Source organism: Tiliqua scincoides, chromosome 13, assembly GCF_035046505.1.
Source record: "Tiliqua scincoides isolate rTilSci1 chromosome 13, rTilSci1.hap2, whole genome shotgun sequence".
Classification (NCBI taxonomy): Eukaryota; Metazoa; Chordata; class Lepidosauria; order Squamata; family Scincidae; genus Tiliqua; species Tiliqua scincoides.
The window spans coordinates 268382-292082 of record NC_089833.1 but is presented as its reverse complement, the minus strand read 5'-3'; the positions used below and the strand labels follow the sequence as shown (position 1 = coordinate 292082).

General features: G+C 54.2%; 2 protein-coding genes across 3 annotated transcripts in view; one reads left to right on the top strand and one right to left on the bottom strand.

The window, feature by feature from the left end:
- Positions 1–23701, top strand: part of COG7 (component of oligomeric golgi complex 7) — a 134588-nt gene that overhangs the window by 24802 nt on the left and 86085 nt on the right. The window lies entirely within an intron of this gene.
- On the bottom strand, positions 699–23182 carry SCNN1B (sodium channel epithelial 1 subunit beta). Of its 2 annotated transcripts, XM_066640696.1 has the most exons (12): positions 22872–23182; positions 20791–21073; positions 19771–19961; positions 14746–14849; positions 12212–12375; positions 11253–11360; positions 7565–7682; positions 7037–7112; positions 6207–6264; positions 4521–4582; positions 1569–1644; positions 699–1109 (listed from the first exon to the last, which is right to left on the bottom strand). In XM_066640696.1, the coding sequence occupies exons 1-12, from the start codon at positions 23180–23182 to the stop codon at positions 699–701; spliced, it is 1962 nt and encodes a 653-aa protein (XP_066496793.1). The 2 variants fall into 2 exon arrangements, with proteins under 2 accessions (XP_066496793.1, XP_066496794.1); XM_066640697.1 differs by lacking the exon at positions 11253–11360.

Here is a 23701-nt window from a genome sequence, read left to right as displayed (position 1 = left end):
ACAGCTGCAGACTAGCTGCCCCATGAATGGGCCAGCAGGGTCCCTTGGTGCCGAGTTTAGTTCTTACGCAGCTGGGGAAGGGGGCTTGGCTGGCCCAGAGCCACAGGCTGAACTTGAGCTGCCCTGCAGCAGGCACCCAGCTTCCCTGTTGCTCAGCTGATGCCCACTCTCTCTCCCTGACTTTTCTAGCAGGAAGCAAGGGAGGGCATGGTCCCTCAGGCTTCAAACTGGCATTCACGTTCTTCCTGATGAAGAAGGACATGAAATACGACAGGCTCCAAAGGGTATAGCACTTCATTGCATTTAACAGCATTTTTTAAAATTTTTATTTATTTGCATTTATTAAAAGTTTGTTTTAAAATGCATTTTGTGACCCAATGGCCAATATCCTGTTTTGTAACCCTATTCCTAAGTTCATTCCATTTCCCTGCCCCCTATCTGCATTTAACAGCATTTTGACCACACTACGGTGACCCACTCCCCCACCCAAGGAGGCCAACTGCCTCCTAAGCAGACCAACCTCCTCCCCCAAGAGGCCTGTGCAGGTGGACTACTCTGGCCTAGGGATGTGTGTGAAATATTGCCAGGGAGAGGGAGGTGCAGTTAAACAGACGGACAGGCCGTTCCCTTGGAGGAGGAGGAGAGCTGGTGCTCAGTATTCTCTGGCTACTGCATGCAGCCCATGGAGGCAAGAGACATCACAGCACATTCTGATCGGCCACAGAGGCCTCTCCGTCGTCACTGTCCACATCCACAACGTCCACAAAGGGGAAGATGTTCAGGGAGTCGTACTTGGGTGGTGGGGTGCCTGGTTCGGATCCTGCAACTCTGCTGCCTAAGCCATTGTTCTCGCAGGCGCTGCTGTCACCTTCCTCCCCCTGGAAGCCCAGGTTTGTGTGGGCCTCCACCTGCTCTGCCACAGTGGGAAGTGCGTCAGGCCCTGGGCCCTGGGGGCGCTTCCGCCGCAGCCCCTTGCACCAGCCAATCAGGTGCAAGATGGTGATCCACAGAAAGTCGATGATGATCTCCCCAAATTCAATGAGGCACAAGACGGAGCCCCCCATCCAGAGGCTGAACTGACCACCCACACTGGAGAGAAGCCAGACAATCTGCAGGGTGGGGAGGGCAAATGAGAGAAGGTGAGAAGAGGGCGGGGAGGCCCTCTGTCAGCCAGACCCCCTGGCTGGCCTCCTGGGGCTCTTGGATGAAAGGACTGCTGTTCATTCTGCATTGTCCCCAAGCAATTGCGCTTGTCCTTCACTTGAATTTCCTTGCCAAATGCACCCCAAATTTAGTGTTTTGTTGAATTTCGATTTTGTTTTTACATCCATCCTGAGGGAGGATACTGTTGAATTTGAGGGTCAACCAAATCTGACTGCACAGACACCTGAAATGAGGGAGCACCCAGTTCAGAGTGTGGGGTTTGCTACGGCCACTACTCTGATCACCACTCCAAAAGGAACAGCAGGAGAACGGAGGAGCCCTGAACCAGCCCTCCAAAATCTTCTGCTGGCCAAGCTCAAGCGCCCCTTTTGTAGCACTGCCTGGTACCTGAACATGACACTTACTGTTGTAGCTGCTGACTCTGAGATGGTTCGGTAGTTGTACTCTTGGAAATAGATATTCAGCTTGATTACTCCATTTCTGCAGGGGGCAAAAAGGAAAAATGATAAATTATGTCAGTGGTTCCCAAAAAGTTTTAGTAGCAGGACCCATGTTTTAAAATGACACTCTATTGGGACCCACCCAGCTTAATGAGGCTTTTAAAAAAGGTTATCTAGAAATTTATTTATTTACCAGTAATATTTTACTTATTTATTTGCAAAAGAAAACCTTCATCCATTTCTCAGTAATGAGACAGCCCTAATGAACAGCCTCAAGGCTTGAGGGGCCGTGTGCAGTGACCCAGCCTTCACCTGCCCCCACTACCTGTCGCTGATGGGTATGGAAAAAGACACTCAAACATTCATCTCCCTAAACTGACACCAGTTTGCAGACTCCAGCAGCTGAGCTATTTGCAGGGCAGTCAGCAGCTACCTTATTTTTGAATAGCCTCAAAGCTGGAGGCAATTAGTCTTCTGATCTTTCCATCACCTGTTTCCTTCTGAGGCCCTGCAGGACCCACCAGAAATCAGGTCACGGCCCACCAAATGGGTCCTGACCCACAGTTTGAAAAATGCTGAATTATATAGCTTCCTGTCCTACAGTTTCTTCCAAACTCTGCTTCCTGCTCTGCATTGCCCTACAGCTTGCCCAGCTGTTCACAGTTCCTGCTGCCTCTCCAGTCCCGACCAATGTGTTTTGTTATGCAACAGACTCCATGCAGTGGTTCTCAAACCTTTAGCACCCACTTTTTAGAATGGCAATCTGTCCAGAACCCACCGGCAGTGATATCATGGCCAGAAGTGACATCATCAAGCAAATTAAAATAAATAATTAAAGAAAAACAAATAAATAAGGGGGAGCCAGCCCTGTTCCACCAAGTGAGTTTTCTCTGTAGCCTGCCTGCAATAACACCCGTCTCCCCCCCCCACAAAAAAATTAGTAAGATTTTCAGCCCTACCCAAAGTCCAGTTCAATTTAAGTTCTTATATTTATCAGGACCCACCAAGCTTTATAAGTCCGAAAAAGAAAAAAAATCACCTCTACCAGCTCAAGCCTGTTTTATTCTTTTTAGGGGGAGGGGCTGCCTTCTGGAGCATTTGTTGAGCTCCACTTTCCTCAGATCAGGACCATTCTGGTGGCCTTGCACTCCTCTTTGCCTGACCTGACCAGGAGCCAAGGCCTGTTTGTGAGTTTCATGAGTAAACACGTGTAGCTTAGTTTCACTTTCTACAGGGCTCAATACATTTGTCAGCTTGGAGGGAGGGACTTTCTTCTCAGGTGTTTTTTTTTTGGGGGGGGCCCGCAGTCATCGGATTGGGACCATTCTGGTGTCGTTGGATTCTTCTCAGCCTGCCCTTTCCATTGGACTAAGGCAAGTTCACCTGCTCATGAGTAAATGCATGATATGGTTTAGTTTCACTTTCCAGAGGACCCCATGCATTTGCCTTCTCAGCTGTCAGCTTATCAGCTAAAGCATCATGACCCACCAAGTGGGCCATGACCCTCAGTTTGAGAAACCCTGCTCTGTAGAACACAGATTCTCTGGCCTGAAGAGTCAGCTGCTACTGCAAATGGAAAGGACCACCTTCTCCCGCCCCCTTTAGTCAAAATCAGAGATTCTGCCCCGGTCTCCCACCAACAGAGAGTTTGGCAGCGGGTAGGCACAGCACAGCAGGGCCACTCAGTGGTGGCTCTGACAAGTCTGGCAGGCTCTCCCCGGAGGAGCCCATCTGGGCCTTTGGGGACTTGGCTGGGCTCTGCCTCAGTTTCCGCTGGGCTCAATTACAAACTCTTCTATTCCGCCACTTCCTTGCTTTCGACCTGCTGGGTCACGTCCTGCTGGGCTTTTGGTTCTTTCAAACTGCATATCATAGGACTGCATTTTTTGTTACTACTGTTGGTATAACGTGGTTTTATTGCTGCTTGCATGAAAAGTGAGACTGAATTTTCACGAAACGTAGCAACATGATAGAAGAGCTTCTTTCTGCCTGGTTCCCCCCCCCTTCAGCCATGTTTAGGACTCTGGGAGCTGTTGGTCCTACTTTGGCCTGCCAAGATCTGCTAGTGTCCTCCCCACACTGCTGGTATATTCTCATACCCCCCCCCCACCCTAAAGCATGCTGAGAAGGGGCTCTGGAAACCAGAGGCTGCAGCCTCTGGATCAGCCTCTAGTCTCATCACAAACGGTGGCCGGGCAGCAGGCTGATTCCCGGGTGAAAACAGCTGCCTGGTGTGTGTGTGTGTGAGGAGACTGGACGGAAAGATCACAGGTAGCAGCGCAGAACGGGAAGCGCCATGCAGGGAAGGTTTTTTCTTAATGCTGGATCCGGCCTGCAGGCCATAGTTTGGAGCATCCCCCCCCCCCCGGAGACTTTACACTGAGGTCTAGGGCAGAGAAGGGAATGAAATGAACAAGCCACTGGCCAGTTCCTCACATCATGTCCTCCCAGGCTAGTCTTCTAAATATGGCAGCAAACAGAGGTATCCTACAGACACGTGGGCCAAATCCTAGCACTGCTTTGGCATGAGGGGTGCTCCAAAGCTGCTCTTGAGAGGCAAAGGGGGCTTTGGTGCTCTTTGCTGGGCCTGAAGCATGAAGATTCATCGTGCAAAGCAAGAAGCCGATTGCCCTGGCAGGGCACAACGAGGACAAGGCCTGTCACCTGGTCATCACATAACGGCCCATCCGTGGGACGTCTGTCCCGGGATTGTGACTGGCAGGTCTCTGTGACAGACACCTCTTATTGGACCCTTTTGAAAAGCTACATCTGCTACGGCCACCACCATATCCTGTGGCCGTGAGTTCCACAGCATGCTCCAGAGGCCCCTCCTCTCCTGCCAGTCACTCACCTCCCAGCCCAGAGCCAAGGCTGCCCATCTGCTGCTCCTCTGGCTAAGGAGAAACTCTGACTCACCTGTCCAGAGTCCTACTGCTCGACTCGTCCTTTTCATAGGATAAAATATGGAAAATCCAGTCCTAGGAAGCAGAAACCAGATACTGGTTAGGCTCAGAAGCAGGCAGGAAAGCCAGAGCCCTTGAGGCGGGCAAACACAGCTGGGCTACCCGGCTAGGAGTCAGCACGCCTGACCCCCTGATCTGGCATGGGGGGCCATACAGGGGACACAAACCCAGGTCAGGTGGCTGCAGGCACCATCCTGCCACCTCCCCTCTGTAAGACCTGCTCCAGAGATCCCCTCGCCATGATCCTGGCTGTGGACTCTCTCAGGTCAGCTGAGCAGCAGGGCTGCCAGTCCTCTGCAAGCCAGCATTCCTCCCAGCTGCCCCACAGATCTCGGGCCCCTGCAAGCCCTCCAAGCTTGGTCCTGGTGCTAGGAAGCCCACTTGTTGGGGCTGCTGCTAGACCAGCAAGCTGGCAAGAGGCTTGTGGCCCAAGGAAGGACCCGACCCACCTCGGGTGCAGAAGGCTCAGGAGCAACCCCTGGCATGAGGGCCAGTCCTGGGGTCAGCCAGGTGCGGATGCCCTGGCCAAGGGCCCACACCCATCAAAGAGGGCCACCTGCCCAGACCGACCCCCTGGACCCCTGAGCAGTAGCAATGGACACTAGGGGGCAGGTGCCACGGGGCTCCTGCAAGCAACCTGATGTCAGTACTACCCAGCACCATTCGGGAGAGCCAAGAAACTCCTGCAGAATGGCTGCCGGGGGGGCGTGTGTGTGTGTGTGTGTGTGTGTGTGTGTGTGTGTGTGTGTGTGTGTGTGCTGGGAGCTCTGACCTGGATGGACCACGAGCCCCACTCCCTAGAAGGAAGGCAGCTCTGTGTACACCGAGAACCTCGGTGCACATTGTACAACGTGAGGCACTTTGCCATTCCAAGCTGCACTGGTGGCCTTTCCAGTAGGGGGCATTAAGAACTTTTTTTAAAAGTTGCAATATTCAGCTTGGAATTACTGGTTCATTTTATTGTGGCTTCGAGAGGCTGGTTCTCAAAACGAGCAGCTTCACTGCTCAGAGCTTCAGTGGACCTTAAAGAGGAATAAAGCCATAAGGATCTACACTGGCGGTTCTCAAACGATTTAGAACTGGGACCCACTTTTCAGAATGACACTCTGTCAGGACCCACCTCGCTTTACGAGGCCTTAAAAAAGGTGATCTAGAAACAAATAATAAATTTGTTGTTTACAAGTTTGTTTACGTCTTTTCTTTACAGGCACGCCCCAGTATCTGTAGGGGTTCCATTATGGAACCCCTGTGGATAGCTGAATCTGCAGATACTGGGGAGGCCCCCCACCCTCTGGAGGGTCTTCTGAGCCCCGCAGAGGCCGCACACATCCACCCATGGCCTCTGTGGGCCTCCAAAGGGCAGTTTAGACCAAAAAAAAGTCACTTTCCGGCTTTTTCATAAAACTGGAGGTGACATTTTTATGCCTTTAATAGAAATTAGGAGAGCTTCCCCGGCCCTCCTAAACCCATGTTTTCACTGGATGCTCTGCGGGACCCACCAGAAATCAAGTCACACTCCACCAAGTGGGTCCCAATCCACAGTTTGAGAACCGCTGATTTCCATGACTTCAGTGCCTGGGGGGGGCATAGCCGCTCCCCGACTTCCGCAGCTCTAGGAGCCAGAGAAAGACCTGCTCACCTCGGAGGCCTCAGAAGGCCAGTCAGCCATGGAGATGGTCATCTTGTACTGGGTGTTGCTGGAGAAAGAAGAAAGACATAGTGTCACCAGGCATTCAGCTGTTTCCTAGAATCAGAGTTGGAAGGGACGTAAAAAGTCATCTAGTCCAACCCCCTGGCCTGCAGCAGGAAATCCTCCTAGAGCAAGGTTTCTCAGCCAGTGGTACAGGAACCATCAGTGGTACTTGAGGTTTTCTGGTGGTACTCACGGGATCCTTGAGACCAGCAATGTGACACAACCAACAGCGGTAGGAGGCTTGGCTCAGTGGCAGAGCTCCAAGGCATGCATTTCTGCGCTCAGAAAGCCCTCCTTCCACCCAGAGCTTCTTACTGTGTTTATTGCATCCCTCCACTGCTTGCTGTTTCACGTCTGTGATGCAGCAGCGGCAGAAAAGGAAAGGCCAGCCTTGCTTTGTGCAAGACCTTTTCTAGGCCTTGAGCTATTGCAAGACCTTCATTCAGTCATATAAGTTCATCTTTAATATATTCATTTATGTAAACGTATGTAAATTTATTCAAATTTGAAATGTAAATTAATTCTTTTTTTCTCCGGCCCCCCGACACAGTGTCAGAGAGACAATGTGGCCCTCCTGCCAAAAACTTTGGACACCCCTGCTCTAGGCTGACGTAAAGCCATTGACTAACACCCTTTCCTCCCCAGCCTCACTTTGCAGCAAAGCCTGGCACGATTATTCCAGCTGCCCCCATCAGAGGAGGAAAGTTGCTTAGGGCAGAACTCGGCACAGAAGTCTTCCCATCTCAAAAGCTGCCACAGACACGGAGCACACTTACTTGCAGGTCTCCTTGCAGGAAAGGATGCAGTTCTGCCGGTGCTCCAGACTCGCGCGTAGGGTGGAGTAGCAGTAGGCTGTGGGGAGAAAACAAAGTACAATCTGTTCAGTTATGTGGTGAAAACAAAGCACAACCTGTTCATGCAGGAGGTGGTGCCAGGGGTGTTTGCACCACACTGAGTTGCTGCTGTTTTGAGGAGTTAATAGAGCTCAGGGATAGATCCAGAGAAAGAGTTTTGCTCCCCTGAAGTGTATGGCCCCCCCTGCCCCACAGAGAACTGCCCCTTTCTTACAAAACACCCAGTTAGAACTGAACCTAAATAGCACCCACAAGCATTTGCCAAGAGGCTCACCATTGGCATCTAAGATGACCAATGTTCAAACTTTACTTTAAAAACCTGGATGACGAGGTTTCCCCCTTTTTTGAGTACCAACAAAACGAGAACCAACAAAACCTCAGAGTTGGCTGGTAAATTTGCCGGGCTCTGAAGGCAGAGCAAGTCTTTGACTCTTGCAGGCCTGTCCTCACCCCAGTCTGGATAGTCTTCATTGTTGCAGTATTTGGCCTCCTCGGGCAGAGGAAAGGAGAAGTGGGCACACTTGCAGGTCTTCACCATCTGGTCCTGGAAGCAGGAGCGCAGGCAGGCCTGGGGGGGGGGGGCAAGGGATGATCTTGGTGAGACAGACACATGGGGGGCAGCAAAAAGCTGCCTTTGGACCTGGGGGGCTGGGTTCAGGTCACACCCCCCCGCCACACTCTCACTGTGTGCCCTTGGTCAAGTCCCTTCTTCTGGTTTCCGTATGAAGGAAGTGAGCAGCAGCAGCAGGTCGAGATCTTCCCGACCTGCAGCCACACCGCGCACCCGCAGAAGTGCCTCCACAAGGCCCCTTCCTCCAAACACTTCCTCAAAATGGACCTTCTCCAGGAAGGCTTTGGCATAACTTCCAAGTCCCGTTCCCACAACGTAGCCAAGCCCAAGGGTGTGCAGCTGCAAGGATGGCACTTTCTTCCCACCTAGCCTCACTTCCATCTTGCCTTCCACAAGCCAGCTCCTGGGCTGTCCGCCCCTCAGGGCAGCCTTGTGGCAAGTGCTGCCACACACAGGTGTCACCCATCAATCAATGACCAAGCAAGGCAGGCAGACCTCAGGCCTGTTCCAAATGTGCTCTGGCTACCCCTCAAAGCTGCACAGAGCCCACAAGGAGGGGCCGTTTGAAAGGACAGGGTCTAAGCTGCTCACCTGGATGGAATACCTGGTCCTGTACCTGGGTCTGGACTGGTCCACGGTGCAGTTGGGACAGGGCGTGGCCAGGCTGCTTCTACCCTGTGGAGAACAGGAAGATGCTCCTGGGTGAGCCATGCCAGGCCGTTCCCCCACCCATCCCTGGCTGCCCGTCTCCTAGGGAGAGAGGGGCACTCTCTCAGGGGCACAGTGGGACCCGCTCTTCATCAAGGCCGTTCAGACAAACAGATATCTGAAGGCACCGTGATTGAAATGGATCCCAAAACCACACTGGGGCAACTGGTTTTTCTGCATCCAGCCCCCCCCCCCCCCGCTTTAGAATAGGATCGCGCAACCTCCTGATTTTAGAAACGGGTTATATCAGAATGCCAGATGCAAGGGAGGGCACCAGGATGAGGTCTCTTGTTATCTGGTGTGCTCCCTGGGGCATTTGGTGGGCCGCTGTGAGATACAGGAAGGTGGACTAGACGGGCCTATGGCCTGATCCAGTGGGGCTGTTCTTATGTTCTTATCCTCCTTAATGGATTTACGGCTCCTGCACAGTCATGGATAGTTGCAGATGGCAGCGAGTGGACAAGGGCCTTAGCTCCTCTCCTCGGCTGTAAGGGTACAGGCTCAGTATGCAGGCACTGCCCACCTCCTGCCCAGGAAGAGAAGCAGAGGGTGAGACAGCTGCCAGCAAGCAGATCTGCCTCTGCCCAACAGTAGGCAGGTGCCACCCTCTCTGCCCACTTGGGGTCCTATCCTTGGCTCTCTGACACTGGCCATGCGCAGTCCAAGCTTGTCTGCAACTCCACGAGGGCACCACTGCAAGCAAAGACAAATGTCACATCAGATGCGAAACGCCTGCACTGGTGCGGATCGCCCAGAACATCAGCCCAGCTCCCCAATCTTTTTCTAACCCAAGGGTGTCAAACATAAGGCCCTGGGGCTGGATGAGGCCCCCGGCAGCTCTTTATCCAGACCTCAGGCTGCCCCAACACCAGCTTCAGTTGCTGAGCTGTGCTGAGGTGTCACTGCTGACTGGGCAGCCAGCATAACTGGACTCTCCTATGTATTGAAATATGATCAAGATTTCCATATTGGCTGTTCTGTCATTTGCAGCTCATGAATTCCTAAGTGAGCATAAAGTGCTTATTCCTGGCTATCATCTGCGTCACGACACAACTTCCTGCTTAACGACATCACTTCTGGTCCTCAGCAGGCATCATGAGTGCCATTTGGCCGACTGTATGAAACGAGCTTGACACCCCTGCTCCAGACAACCCTCCCTCCCTGTAACCCCAGCTCAGTGTTCACACAACATTCCCAATTCCAAAACTGCTGCATTTAGAAGCATTAAAGGGGGGTGAAGAGTATGAACTCTGGACGTGTCAAATATGACACCGATGCCTTCGGAATTGGCCCGAAAAGATGAGGTGGCCTTCTTTTCTGACAGCAGTTCTCACAATTGGACTCCGAGCTTCCAGTCTGCCAAGTGTCTGCACAGCTGCACGTCTGCCTGCCTGCCCCCCATCCGCAGCCTTTGCTTCCCTGTCTTGCCTGGCAGGTGGGGCACTCCATCCATTGCTCTCTGCTGTGCTACCACCCGGCCCCTGGTTGGACTCTTTCAACACTGGCCTGGTGGATCCCAGGGGGCCCTCAAGAGCTTTCTGGATCAAGTTCTTGCCACCCTTCTATGCCATTTTCCTTTAGAGGAGCCGGGCAGGTGAGGCAGTTCCCTCCCATCCCCTCCCCTGCAGAGGGCCCCCAGCATCACAGGACAGAACATGCGCAGGGGCCTAGGCGGATGGCTGCGGGGAAGGCCGCCAATCTCTCCTGAGCCTCCTGCATCCTCTCCACGGGTCGGAGGCCAGTGCTGCCTTCCCAGCCGACAGACTGCTGGGTGCTCCTCAGCTCACTGGAATCTGGCACAGTGGGGAGGAATGCTGGAAAACTGGATGCACCAGTCCCATTGCAGAAAGCGGGCCGAGGGCAGAGAGAGGGGCAGGAGCAAATGCCTCCAGAGGAAGAAGCCTGGCCCAGAGGCATCGTGCTGCCCGTCAGCAGGAAGCCAAAGGGGACGGGCAATTTCCACACAGGAAGAAGGTCGGTTTGGGGGCTTCCTAAGCCCCGCAGTGAGACAGGAGGCTGGGATCCCTCCAGGAAGAGGGCAAGGCACTCTGCTGGCAGCCCAAGGCACTGTGTCCCGTTGCCTCACTCCTCCAGTTCCTAAGCTGACTCCTGGCCATTCAGAAGCAGTTGGGGGGCTGAAGCCTGTCTCAGATCTTGGCTCTCCATCCCTTCCACAGAGAGGGACGTGCACTTTGGAACAAGCTCACTGCGCACGAAAGCCCAGAATTGCACAGCTCCGAACGACTCCCTCAAGTGGATTCTTTTCAGGAAAAGCACCTGCAGGAGGCAGGACTCTGAAGACAGTGGCAGGGGAGGGAAGGAGCAGGCTGAGAAGGCCTTTTGCCAAAAGGCATTTGCTCACTCCAAATGCCCCCCCCCCCCGCACAGGCAGGAGACACAGGTCCCTGCACCTTTCTCCCTGCAGGAAGAGAAGCAGGTGGCAACAGTGATTTTTAGAGGGCCTGGTGAGGGAAAGGGTGAATGCACCTCTTTTTCTCCTCCCCCCAACTCCCACGCTGCCTGGGAAAAAGAGCCACCCAACCACTTGCGACATGCTGCCCGGCCCATGTGCCCTGACACGAAAGTGCTGGCAGTTGAAACAGGCCTCTGATGCCAGAACCTTAGCCACATGGAGACTCGGGGTGGGGTGGGGGTCGAAGAGGCTGCTGGGCCCCCAGGCTGCATGGCTGACCCCAGCCGGCAACGCTGCACTTGGAGGCTCTTGTCTCCCACAGCAGTGGCTACAAACCCAGGACACGTATCAGGACCCCATTTTGGCCCTGAGGGCTGCACCTGACTTGGGCGTCTGCCCTGGTTGAAAAGGAACCCCCAGAGTGTGGGGGGGGGAAGCACCATCACCTGCTCAGACGGAGGTGCAGGGTAGTCCTCGTACAGATTCTTGAAGGGGATGTTCGACCCATTGGCTGTGCACTCACTGTAGGGCTGGCCCATGCGCTGAAGCTCATCCTAGGAAAAAAGCAAGGAAGCAAGGAAGGAAGGAAGGACCGTCCCTCAGCACATACTTCACGGCAATGCCCCCCAGAGCTCACTCTTCTCTTTCTCTCGGAGAATAAAAGAACCAGAGGTTGAATTTTAGCTCCACGACCCTAAAATAGCAAGGGGGGGTTTGCTGCTGCCTTGCTAGCTCCTCTGCTCACTGCACAGTAGCGATGCAGAAAAGGTACCAGTGTAATTGTGGGGGGGGGGGCCGGAGGTGCAAGAAACTCACTGCCACAAGAGCTGTGTGACCACCATCTGGTGCATGCATGCTTACACACATGTACACCTCTCTGGGCCAGGAATCCAGCTGCACTGAAACCAGACCCCTTCCTTGCTGGAGAAGGGGCTCCGAGCAGCGCAGGTCAGCCAACCAAGGGCTAGGGGAGAGGCAGCCTGGGAAGTGGGTGGCAGGGAAACCTCCTTGTCTTCCAAAAAGCAGCTGCCTGGGCCTGAGGTGTAGAGGAGGGGGAGGCACCACCTATGCTTCTGTGTCACTTCCGTGACTTAACCCCCCCCCAGCCTGCTAAGGAGGAAGCTCCCAGGCCCTGCTTGTGCCCTTCAGTGCCCCCCTCCAGAAATAGAGACTGGGGGCAAGGGAAGGGTGAGCCAAGCCACACTCCCCACTCCCCCTGCCCCTGCCCCCATGGTTTTTGCTTTCTGAACAAGGAAACTGGAGCTGGGGGTTCCGGCCACAGCCTGCTCCCTCCCAGCATTTGGTCTTCCACAAGTGGTGCCCACCGCTCAGCTCCCCTAGACTTTGGGGGGCTCATTTGAAACAAGGGTGTCTCTGCCCCCCCATGCCACAGTGCCCCACATACCACCAGGACTCCAACGGAGGTCTCTGTCCCCGCCAGGGCATAGATGCCTTGGTCCTTCAGGAAGGGAAAGCTCTTCTGCTCATGCAGCATCAGCCGGGCCCCAGCAGTGGAAGTGAGGAAGGGAATGAAGTCCTCCTGGCTGATGTCCAGGATCAGCTTCAGCCCTGCAGGTAGAAAACCCAACAGGTAAAACACCGTCCTGCTGGAGGGAGGGGAGCCTTTGCCCTCCCCTCCTTTCAGAGGAGCACTGTCTGCTGGTGGCTGTTCAAAACTCCCAAGCTTACTTGCTCTGCAAGAGTGGCGGGGGTGGGGGGTGGGGTGGGCGATGGCCCTCTTCAATCTCTGACTGCTCCTGGCCACTCCGGCTTCAGTGCGGCTGGCAGGGCAGGGCTCTGCTCAGATTTCCCTTCCTACCTCCAGGGAGCAGCACCTCACAAGCAACACACAGAGGCCGCACACAGCCAGGAGCCAAGCAGGGGTCTTGCTGGCAGAGGCTTCTGGGGTGTCTTCAGGGGGTCTCATGCAGCAGTACTGGGGAGTTCCCCACTGTACCCAGAAGCTACAAGCGATGCCAGGGAGGAAAGCGCATTTTCAGCTGGCTGCTCTGAACACTGGGGGCTGCCTTCCTTCTCCAGAGTCAGGCCGGTGGCCCACCCAGCTCATTACTGTTCGCACAGACAGGCAACATCAGTTCTTCAGAGTTTCAGAGAGAGAGAGAGAGAGAGAGACCTGCCTGGAAAAGCTGCCAGGGACTGGCCCAGGGACCTTCCTGCATGCAAAGAAGGAGTGGCTCCACCACTGAACGACGACTCCATTACCAGAGCAGCCCAAGGAGCCACTTGCATGGCCTGGAACCCACCTGGGACTAGAAAGCACCAGCCTTGTGCCTGCTGTCTTTCCCTAAACAGCCTGCAGGCCAAGGCAGCTTTCACCACAGTCTGGGAGCCTCTGAGGTTCTCTTTCTCCTGACCCCAGCAAGCAGGTGCTCTTGCAAAAGGGCTCCTGAGCCCTCCTCCCTCTGGGAAAGGAAGAACAAAGCCAGACCTGTACCAGGCTCCCTGGGAGGCCCTGGCCAGCTTGCCAAGCCCTGCAGTGATGGGTGCAGGGCTGTTCCAGTCGGCTCCAGAGCACCCAGCAGTGCCACCATCGCCACAGGGTGCCAAGGGATGCCTGGCCTGGGCTGTGGAGTCAGGCAAGGGGACTGGCCTGGAAGGCAGCAGGACCGCAGGGGAAAGAAGGGCAGGGGGGAGAAGGCAGAGGAGATCCTGGAGGAGGAGTGTTCCGAAATTATGCCACTTGATGATAGTAACTTAAGCAGCATGGATTCCAATGGCAATTCCAATGGTGTCCAGGTGCAATTAAGTCTTTAGGTATTCCTAAATTCCTAGTGATATAACACAGATTGCTGTGCTAAATATCAATAAACATTTAAATGAAACATCACTGGATTTGGACAGAGGGGCCCCTTCGAACCTCTCGTTATGGGGTAAAGTAAATACTTTAAAAATGAATGTCACCCCTTGTGTTTTACATGTGTAACGCACAATTCCTTTGTGTATAACCCATAAATACAGTGGTGCCTCGCAAGACGAATGCCTCGCGCAACGAAAAACTCGCAAGACGAAAGCGTTTTGCGATTTTTTTGGTGACTCGCAAGGCGAATTTTTCTATGGCCATGCTTCGCAAGAGGAATTTTTTTCCTTTTTTTTTTTTTTGGTTTGTTATAAATCACACTTCGCAAGACGAAAATTTCGCAAAACGAAACGACTCACAGAAAGAATTAATTTCGTCTTGCGAGGCACCACTATATATTCATAAATTGTATGCAATACTTAGGAAATTCATTTGGGGCACCTCCCAACCTAGGATCTCATTAAAAAGGATGCAGCTTTCCTATACTGATGGTGGATTTGGGATTCCAGATCTTGGTTTATACCTTCAGGCATAACTTCTTTCTTCTACCAATTATTGGGACCATTCCATAAATCTTGACAAGCCTTCATGGGCTATATTGGAAGCTTCATATTTAACTCCTATGACTAGATGGCAGCTTCAGGATCCTTATGGCTTAAGACAGATGGAGCGCCACCTACAATTTCGTCAGTCAGATATTCACAGAGCAATGATATCTTGCGCTGGAACAAGCAGGCCAGGAAGCCTGTGCTGTATCCAACGCAAGGCTGGGGCCAAAATCGTCTCAGCCGGAGGCAAGGGGAAACTCTTCCCCTTACCCCCAGGTAAACCACCACAAACCCAATGGGTCTCCTTGGATCTGCGCTACAAGTCTGAGGCGAATGGAGTGGCTTCAAGCTACTCTGTGCTGCTTGGGGAATGGGGTTGGAATCCAGCATAACTGCCAGGTCCCAGCCCCGCCTCCCACTTCCCGCCCCACCCCGGAACGCCTCCCTCCCACCTCCTCCCCAGACCCCTGCATCAGCCGAATTGGGGGGGGGTGTGTGTTGAAAACCCATGAAGGTGACCTCCCCTGCAATCAGTGGGTCTTCCTGGTCTTCTGCACAAAGAGGGGTACCTACCAAATTCTGCCCCAGGATTGGAGGAGACACGCAAGTCACCGTTCATCCCCCAGTTGAAGATGTAGCAGTTGCCATGATCCGGGTGATACAGGTGGGTGAAGTTGCTGGAGGAAGCCAAAGGGAGAGAGGGGTTATCCTGGGGGGAGGAAGGGGGCTGGACTGGCCCCATCAGTGCAGACCATCTGTGCCTGCAACTTCCCCCTCTGGGCAAGGATCCCCTACACGCTCAGGGCGCACAGTTTGCAGTTGACAGCTTCTGCAGCTGTGCAATTCCTGTTTATCTGCCGGGTCAGTCTTGTCCCCCTTGACTGCCTAGATTGCAAGCCCCTTGGGACAGAGTGCTTTGCCAAGCACGATGGACACTGACAGCACTACAGAAATAACGAAGAGGCAGAGCAATTCTTCCCTGCAACCTGCTAGGCCCAAAGGAAGAGTCTGCTAAAGTGCTAAAGTAAGCAGGGCAGAATCCGACCTGGGATGGAGCATCCATCAGACCAATGCATGCACAGACTTGGGGGGGGGGATTCCAGAGGGCCTGACCCAGTAAACCAAGCTGCACACCGGGTGTCAGCAACCCTTTCAGCAAAGGGGCAGGACTTTCAGAGACGGTGTCATCATGTCACCACTGAACTTCTAGGTTGCGGGGTCCCCAGAATTTGCCCAATTTGCCATGAGCCAGAAGGGGACTGAGAGAGTTGCCTGCCCACAGCAGCACAGGAACTCTGTGAGCCATGATGTATATGTGCAACCTCCTGATTTTAGAAAAGGGCTATGTCAGATGTAAGGAAGGGCACCAGGATGCAGGTCTCTTGTTATCAGGTGTGCTCCCTGGGGCATTTGGAGGGCTGCTGTGAGATACAGGAAGCTGGACTCGATGGGCCTATGGCCTGATCCAGTGGGGCTGTTCTGATGTTCTTATGTAGCCTGAGCAGGCAGGTTGCTCTCCTGTTCCCTGCCTGGCATGCAGCAAACTGGGCAGGAGGCTTTGCCTCCCAAGCTGAGCTCTGCACTGGCCTTGGGTGGCAGGCTGGCTCCAGCCTATGGGCTACAGGCTGCTCACCCCTGCAATACACCACAGAGGAAGTTTTACCAGCCACACCCTGCCAGGCTTATGGGCTGATCAGAACTAAAACATGGCACAAGCAAATCCTACCCATCAAGCTGTGCAGGAAGACTATTGCTGGCTGCAGGAGCTTTGTGGGATGCCTGCAGTCCTCGGGAATGTCCCCCCACTGGTTTTTCCTCCTCCTCCTCTCCTGACAGCACTGAGCACCCCGATGTGAGAGGACTGGTAGTGGTTGCCCAGAGATACAGGAAAGGTGCTTTACGAGTGTTCAGATGCTGCTGTCTCTGGAGGAGTTCTGACTTTCCAGATCAGACCAGCCCCTGTGGCAGGGGGCCTGCCCCTCACCTGGGCTCTCCAGCACTCCAGCTGCCTGGTGGCAGCTGCACACGTTTCCGAGGGCAGGAGCACGTCGCAGCAGCCCCAGAGCCAGACTGTAACACAACACATGCACTTCACAGACTGGAGTGCCCTCTTCTCCTGCCCCTTATGCCCACTTTGAAACGTACGATACCAACCACTTCAAGATCTCACTCGTTTCATCCCAAACTCTTGAAGTGAGTATGCGATACTTTAAAACAGCTGCATAAAAATGCTCCTTATTCAGAAGAAGACGTTTGATTCCACTGAAACATGGAATTAGACAATATTCCAGATAAATATCAAATGGTATTATATAGTGCTAGCCTCTACAGGTCTACTCAGAGGCAAGTTCCACTGTGTTCAGTAGGACCTACTCTCTAGGGCAGCATTTCTCAAACTGTGAGTGAGGACGTGGGTTGCAAGCCAATATCAGGCGGGTTGCATAGCACCCAGCTCAGACGTCACTGAAAATACAGGGCACAAGCTGTTGGGCAGGGCAGGTTTCCAGTGGCAGAGAGGCCTGGTGCTTTGCCCTGAACAGGTGCGAAGACGGGACGCTGGAAAGGGGGGGGGGGGAGGCTGTGTGGTTGGAGAAGGATCCAAGTCTGTGTTCTGCTTTGGCTTCCTAGCTGGAATTCTGAGCTATGCAAAATAACAGCACAAGCGCACTGTGCCATGAGATCTTTGGCTGATCGTGGCTTCGGTCTGAAGCCTAATGGATGCTGTCACTTCTGGCCATGACATCACTTCCAGGTTAATGACATCACTTCTGGCGGGTACTGGCACATTCTAAAAAGTGGGTCCTGGGGTTGAAAAGTTTGAGAACCAGTACTCTAGGGAGAAATTAACATAAGATTGTAACCTGACGCATTAGCAGATGCCTTTCGGCAAATGTCGCTGTTGGCCTGACACTTCTGGTCCTCAGAAAAAGCTTTCACAGGCAGTCTCTGGGCATTCCTGCTATGACGCTGAGGTTGCTACTCCTGTCCACAGGGCTCCAGCCCCCCACTCCCCACTTATAACACCTCCTAGTTAACAGAGGGAGACGGGCTGGTCAGGGTGGAGGGAAACGGAGGGCCAAGTGGAGAGTGAGAGCCAGCCAGAGACCTGCTATCCAAGCCCGACTCTTCTTCCATGTCTCTTGCAAAGACCCACAACCTAAACGCTGGGGAAGGGCAATCCTGCTGTATTTGCCCACTGGATGTCAGAGCAAACAGCACTCAGGAGGCTTGCTGACAAAAGTCTGTCGCAGTAAAAACCAGACTGCAGAAGGGGAGAGTCGGCTGGGAGGAAACTGATCTTGGCCTGGGGAGGGGGGAGGAAGAGTCGGTTCATTTAAGAACATCAGAAGAGCCCCACTGGATCAGGCCAAAGGTCCATCTAGTTCAGCTCTCTGTACCTCACAGTGGCCCTCCAGAGGTTTGTTTTAAGATTGTTTTAAGATATCGCACTCACTCCATTTGCATGGAAGAGGCTTGACTTCCATCAGCCCAGGGGACTGCCACATGCTTGGCCCTCCGCAAAGGCAGCAAAGGTTCATGGGAGACTGGTCAGCCACAGAGTGTGTCCCAAGCTAGGCCTCCTCACCTGGGCTCTGCCTCAGGCTTCAGCTTGCAGCCAAGGAAGCACCAACCCCCTGCTCTGGGTGCACCAACCCCCTGTGAACCGGTGGCGTACCCAAGGGGGCAGGGGGACAAAGGCTCTGGGCACCAGGCTGGGGGAGCGCCACCATGCCACCATTCACCCCCCTCTTTGCTGCCCCCCTGTGCCACTGGGTAAAAGCCCAGAGATGTTCTGTGGGCTGAGGAGGCAGTGCACTGACTACCTGACCCTCCAGAGGCCTTCTAAAACTCGGAGGGCCAAAAATCCATTTCTGGTTTCACAGAGGAAACTGGAACTGATGTTTAAATGCCCTTATAAGGCATTTTGAGGGCTGGGGAAGCCCCCATCCCAGCCTTCAGAAGGCCTTCTAAGGGCCTAAATACGTTACTTCCAGTTTCCTCTGTGAAACCGGGTTTGTTTGGCCCTCTGAGAAGACCTCCAGAGGGTCAGAGAGGCAGCGCACCACCTCCCTACGCCTTCAAAAGAAAACCAGGGGGGTGGTACCCAGCTGGTTTGGGGGGGGTGACAGCTTGGCACGGGGGGGCAGTTCAATGCAGGGGGCGGCAACCTGTGATTTTGGCCCTGGGCGCTACTGGGGCCAGGATCACCACTGCCCAGAACCATCACCGGTCCTCAGAGATGTGAGACAAGGGGGAGGGGCTTCCAGAGAGCCAGGTCATTACTCTGAAGCAAATCAGCCCAAGCACTGACCTTCTGAGGACCCTGCCTTCATGCGCATGATGAAGGTCAACAGGTAGAACAGCCCTGAGCCCGTGACACACTTAACAGAACAAGAGCCCTCTTCGCTTCTGGTCTTGGCCCACCCGCGGAGGGCACAGTTGACAGGTGCCAGCAAACATGAGCCCAGGGATGAAAGGAAGACATCTCATCTCAGCACTTCCTTGACTCTGTGAAATTTGGCCTGTGGCCAGCAAGCCAGGACACCAATTGTCCAGGTTGGTGATAAGCAATCTCTTTCCCGTTTGATTAAACAGCCCAGTGTTTGCAGATTGATAATTCACTGCAATGTTCTGGACAGGAGTGAGTCAGCAGCAGGAAAAAGCCCTTCGTAGCCACTTTTAGATTCACTAAGCTGTCAATGAGACATAGGCACAACTCCTCGAAAGGATCAGCAGGTACACAGGATGCGACGTGCACACTGGGAGGGACACAGAGGTCCACTGCCCTCCCTCCACGCAGGCCACGGGCTCTGAGAGCAGTTCTGGTCAAACTCTCCCCCCCTTCTTTGAAGGTGCAAATCTTGACCAGGGCCTGCCTGGTTATGTTTTGCTCTGATGACTTCCACATAACTGGAACACCCATTTTGGACAGGAGCTGATCAGACAAGAGAGGCCTCGCTTTTACTGCCAGCCAAAACCAACACACCTCCTTGAAATTCCTGGTCCATTCAGAGGCGAGGCAGTGGCAGACGTGCCCCATCCCTCCCCCCAGACAATCCCCAGTGCTCACATTCCTTCCAGGTCTGCTGCAGAACCATCTCCTTCCCCTCGGCCCTTGGCTGGCAGGCTTTGGTGGCTCAGAAGCAGGATTCTTGTATCCACTTTCGTTCAATTCCTTTCCAGTGAATGGCTTTTGCCAGGCTGTAATCCACTCCAAGCCTCCCCCCCCCCCACAAGGCCAGGAAGGGGGAGAAATTTAATTTGATCAAACCAAGGAATCTGTGTCCACCAAGAAAGAGCCAGCAGGCAGCAGTAGGCTGGAGCAGCTCCTTAATCCCTTCCCTGGAGCCTCCTGCTCTGGACCACACCGTGGGCACAGATTAGCTGCACTGACCCCCCCCCCACTCACTGCAAAGTGCAATGTTAGTGGATGGGGGGGGGAATCAATGGTTCTCTGTCATCCTCCAACACATTCAGGCTGCGCCTTCTCATCCCTGACTGTAAAGGGTCAACTGCACCCCTCCCGGCCTCCCCCAAAGTGACAACTGATGCAGGTGTGAACCTGCCCCGCCCCCTCCCAGCCACCTGTGCACGCACCTGTGATTGCAAGGCTCTGTCCCATACAGGCAAGCCAGGATCATCTCCTCTGCCGTGTAGCCCATCTTAATCCTCTCACTATCTGACAGCTGAGACAAGATGCTGGTGGACTGTAGGACGTACCACTCGCTCACCGCCTGGGCTGCACTGGTGAAGTTCTGGTAGGTGCAGTCTGAGCCATTGTCCCTGCACTGAAGAGGCAAGTGGGAGAGTGACTCGGGGAGGGGGGGACGGGACACTCTGGCGAAGGAGAGCCACTGGTGGCAGGGGCTGGGGGGCACAGTTCTAGCCCCTCCACAGTGACTCCCCCCATTTTTGCCATGGCAAAGGGGCTCAGGCCCCGACTCTCTGCGCCACCAAGGCTGCTTGCAGGGGAGGAGAGGCTGGCTAACCTGAGCACCCCCCCCCCGCCCAAGGACACTACAGTCAACCACCTGTGAAAGAAGCAGGTGTCCCAGAGTGCCAAAGAGGTCCTTTAGAGTGCCAGAGGGTCTGGGCTGGCCAGGAAGGGCCTCTTGGCTGACTGCCCCGGTGCCAACCAGACTGGGCCTCGCCTTGCCCTCTTGCCTGGCTTGAGCAGGCCCTGAGCAGGCCGCCGGTACCTCTGTTAGAGATTATGCCCGCAAGCCTGGCCTTTGGCAACTTGTTTGCCCATGCAAGTTGGCCCAGACCATGCTGATGGGACACCCAAGGTGCTCTTGCCAGACCACTCCCATGAGGTCTGTTCAGAAGCATAGCTAAGGGGGTACCTTGTGCCAGGTACCTTGCATCTTAGAGGCCTCCAAAAGACACTTCCAGGTTTTGCCAAAAACCTAAGAGGCCTTCTGAGGCCCAGGGAGGCTGTGTGCCCTTCCAGGTTCTTCTGGGGGGGATGTCTTTGAGGCTTCCAAAAGGCACTTCCAGTTTTCGGCGAAACCGGAAGTCCCTTTCAAAGGCCTCTAACACACCCACTCAGAAGGGCCTTTCAGATGTCTTATGGGGGGGGGGGGTGTTAAAAATTTTTTGTGCAAGCCTCCTTACCAGCTTCACTGCCAGCTTGTACTTTCCAGAGGAGTTGTTGTGGGGGGCTGCAGTGCCCAGCGAGCTGTTTCCAAAAATGTCCCAGATGGTCGGGGAAGGCCCTTCGGGATCCTCAATCACCACCAGGGGTATCTGGTTCCACAGGTGCATGTTGAGTGCCTGGCTGGCATTGCCCGAGGAAGGGGCAGTCCCGTTCTCCTTGGGGCTGGGCTCCAAGAGCCGCGCGAGGGCTGCTGTGATGAGGTCGTCCAAGTCCTTCAGGTAGGGCTTCACCTTGGAATACCTGGGAGGGGGCAAGAAGAGGGCTGCAGGGGCTGGGCTTGGCCAAGGCATGGGAAGCCGCAAGTGGTGCAGTGGCGCCCCATGCAACAGGTGCAGGGCAACCTCCTGCTGGGTTATGCCCCCCCCCACACGCACACACTCTGTGCTCACTGGGACTCACGACCTGCCACCTCCCCTTTACCCAGCTCCTGGCTCAACGCCAGAACTCGGCCCTGGAACGCAGGAGGTCCCGAGAGAGGCCTGATGTGTGTCCCTCACCACCAAGGAAAATGCCAGAGGTGGGGATGTGCTCCCATATCACACTGTCTCCTGATTTCCAGGCTGAGTGGAGAACCCAACAGGGTTTTCCCCCCAGAAATTAAGGGGCGCCAGACAGGGACTTGGCATGTATTCCTTCTTGCATAAGAGCATCAGGATGTCCCTGCTGGATCAGGCCAAAGCCCCATCTAGTCCAGCTTCCTGAATCTCAGAGCGGCCCACCAGATGCCTCTGGGAGCTCTAAGGACCACAGGAGCCCTGCATCTTGTGGCCACTTCCTAGCACCTGGCATTCTCAGGTAATCTACTTCTAGAAGCCAGAGGTTGCACATACCTGTCATGGCTTGTCACCTGTGATGGACTTTACTTCCGTCAGTCCGTCCACTCCCCTTGCAAAGGCATCCAGGTCAGATGCCATTACCACATCCTGTGGCAGGGAGTTCCACACGCACCCATCCTTATGGATGATGCACTTCTCATTTCAAATTGTGCAGTAAAATGCAACAGAAGGGCACTTTCTAAACAAACGTCCAAACACAGTTCAGGTTCCTCGGGGGTCCCAACAGTTTACCAATGGCAACAACAATGGCTCCCCTCCTCCCACCCCAAATTAGGCCCTAGAACTCCTTGCTCTGTGGGGACTCAGGGGCAGAGCTGCATGGGGGAACACATGACATCCTGGGGGGGGGATGCCTGGGCTGGTGTAGCAGAAAACATGTTTGAACCTGTTGGGCAGGGGCCAGGGCAGTTTCTAATAAAACCAAACAGACCCCACAAGCCTGAAGTCAGACCACATCTGACCTACAACTCACTCTAGAGTGGGGAGAGTCCAGCAATGAGCCCTGCTTTTCCCAGAGGTGGTGGTGTTCTTCCAAGAGTGCTAAGTGTTGCTATCACAGAACAAGAGACTGCACAGCTGGTCTTTGTTTCTGGCCTTGAAAGACAGCTCCACGGGCGTTTCCAGAATGGGGAGTCTGTCCTGCAACCCTCCAAAGAGCGCCACTCGTGAGCCAACGTAGCATCAACAAGGCCCAGTCAGAGGGAGGATTCAGGTGGTTGACTTCTGCAGGTGCTACACTCTGAGAATGGAGCCTGACAGATGCATCCGCCAACATCAGCTGGCCAAGTTGCAGAGACTGAGGCTGTCAGGACTAGGCTGAGACCTCCTGGAGTTTGAGGCAGAGGGCCAAATGCTGCCCCCCCCACCTGCTGATGTGCCAGTCTCTGCTCCTCTGACTTTCTGAACAGGAAAAGGAAGAGAAGGGTGCAGCAGAGGAGGAAGTGTGAAGGAGAGAGACTGTTCAGCCCACCGCTTTCTCCTCCACCCTTCGTCTTCTGTTCCCTTTTCCTCTTCTTTTTCCAATTGGAGGAGGTGCCCCTGCTGATCTGCTACCTGAGGCAACCACCTCAGCTGGCCTCATGGATGGGCCAGCCCTGATAAGAGTCCACACTGTGGCAGATCGCTCGAGATGAGCTAGTGACACTGGGCGTTCAGTGTGGGGCTGCTGAGTTCACACAACCATCAAGAAAAAAGAGACCTACTTGTAAGGGCTGGCGTTGCAGACAGTGACTGCGGGGAACGTCATGGTCTTGAAGCCAATGGCCAGGGAGGCCGTAACGTCATATTTCAGGTAGGTGTTGATGAGGATGCCCCACTGCCAGAAGACCAGCGAGGCAAAGAGCAGCGTCAAGAAGAACCAGATGAGCTTCTTCTTCGGGCCCTCACGGATGATCCGCTTTGGGCCGTGCGTGTTGGTGTTGTCGCAGTACCAGACTAGCAGCTCCTGGTACGAGTAGCCGGGGCCCTTCTGGAGACGGTGCAGGGCCTTCACCAGGTACTTCTTCACCGTCATTTTGGAGTCTGTTCCAGAAAAAGTACAGTCAGTCAGACGAAAAGGGACAGCTGGAATAAGAGTGACATGCATTAACAAAAGCGCTCAGGTGTTTAAGAACATCAGAACAGCCCCACTGGAGCAGGCCACAGGCCCATCTAGTCCAGCTTCCTGTATCTCACAGCGGCCCACCAAATGCCCCAGGGAGCACACCAGATAACAAGAGACCTGCAAGGCTTCCTGGGAATTGTAGTTAAGAACAGCCCCACTGGATCAGGCCATAGGCCCATCTAGTCCAGCTTCCTCTATCTCACAGCAGCCCACCAAATGCCCAGGGAGCACACCAGATAACAAGAGACCTGCAAGGCTTCCTGGGAATTGTAGTTAAGAACATAAGAACAGCCCCACTGGATCAGGCCATAGGCCCATCTAGTCCAGCTTCCTGTATCTCACAGCAGCCCACCAAATGCCCCAGGGAGCACACCAGATAACAAGAGCCCTACAAGGCTTCCTGGGAATTGTAGTTAAGAACATAAGAGC

What these genes read in the sequence shown, in the direction of transcription:
- SCNN1B (XM_066640696.1), bottom strand. Translation starts at nt 23,182, where the DNA reads ATGACGGTGAAGAAGTACCTGGTGAAGGCCCTGCACCGTCTCCAGAAG. An exon ending in TGAAGACTATCCAGACTGGG is followed by an intron (nt 7,113 to 7,564) that starts GTGAGGACAGGC and finishes TTCTCCCCACAG; the next exon opens with CCTACTGCTACTCCACCCTA. An exon ending in CAGAGTCAGCAGCTACAACA is followed by an intron (nt 1,110 to 1,568) that starts GTAAGTGTCATG and finishes CCCACCCTGCAG; the next exon opens with ATTGTCTGGCTTCTCTCCAG.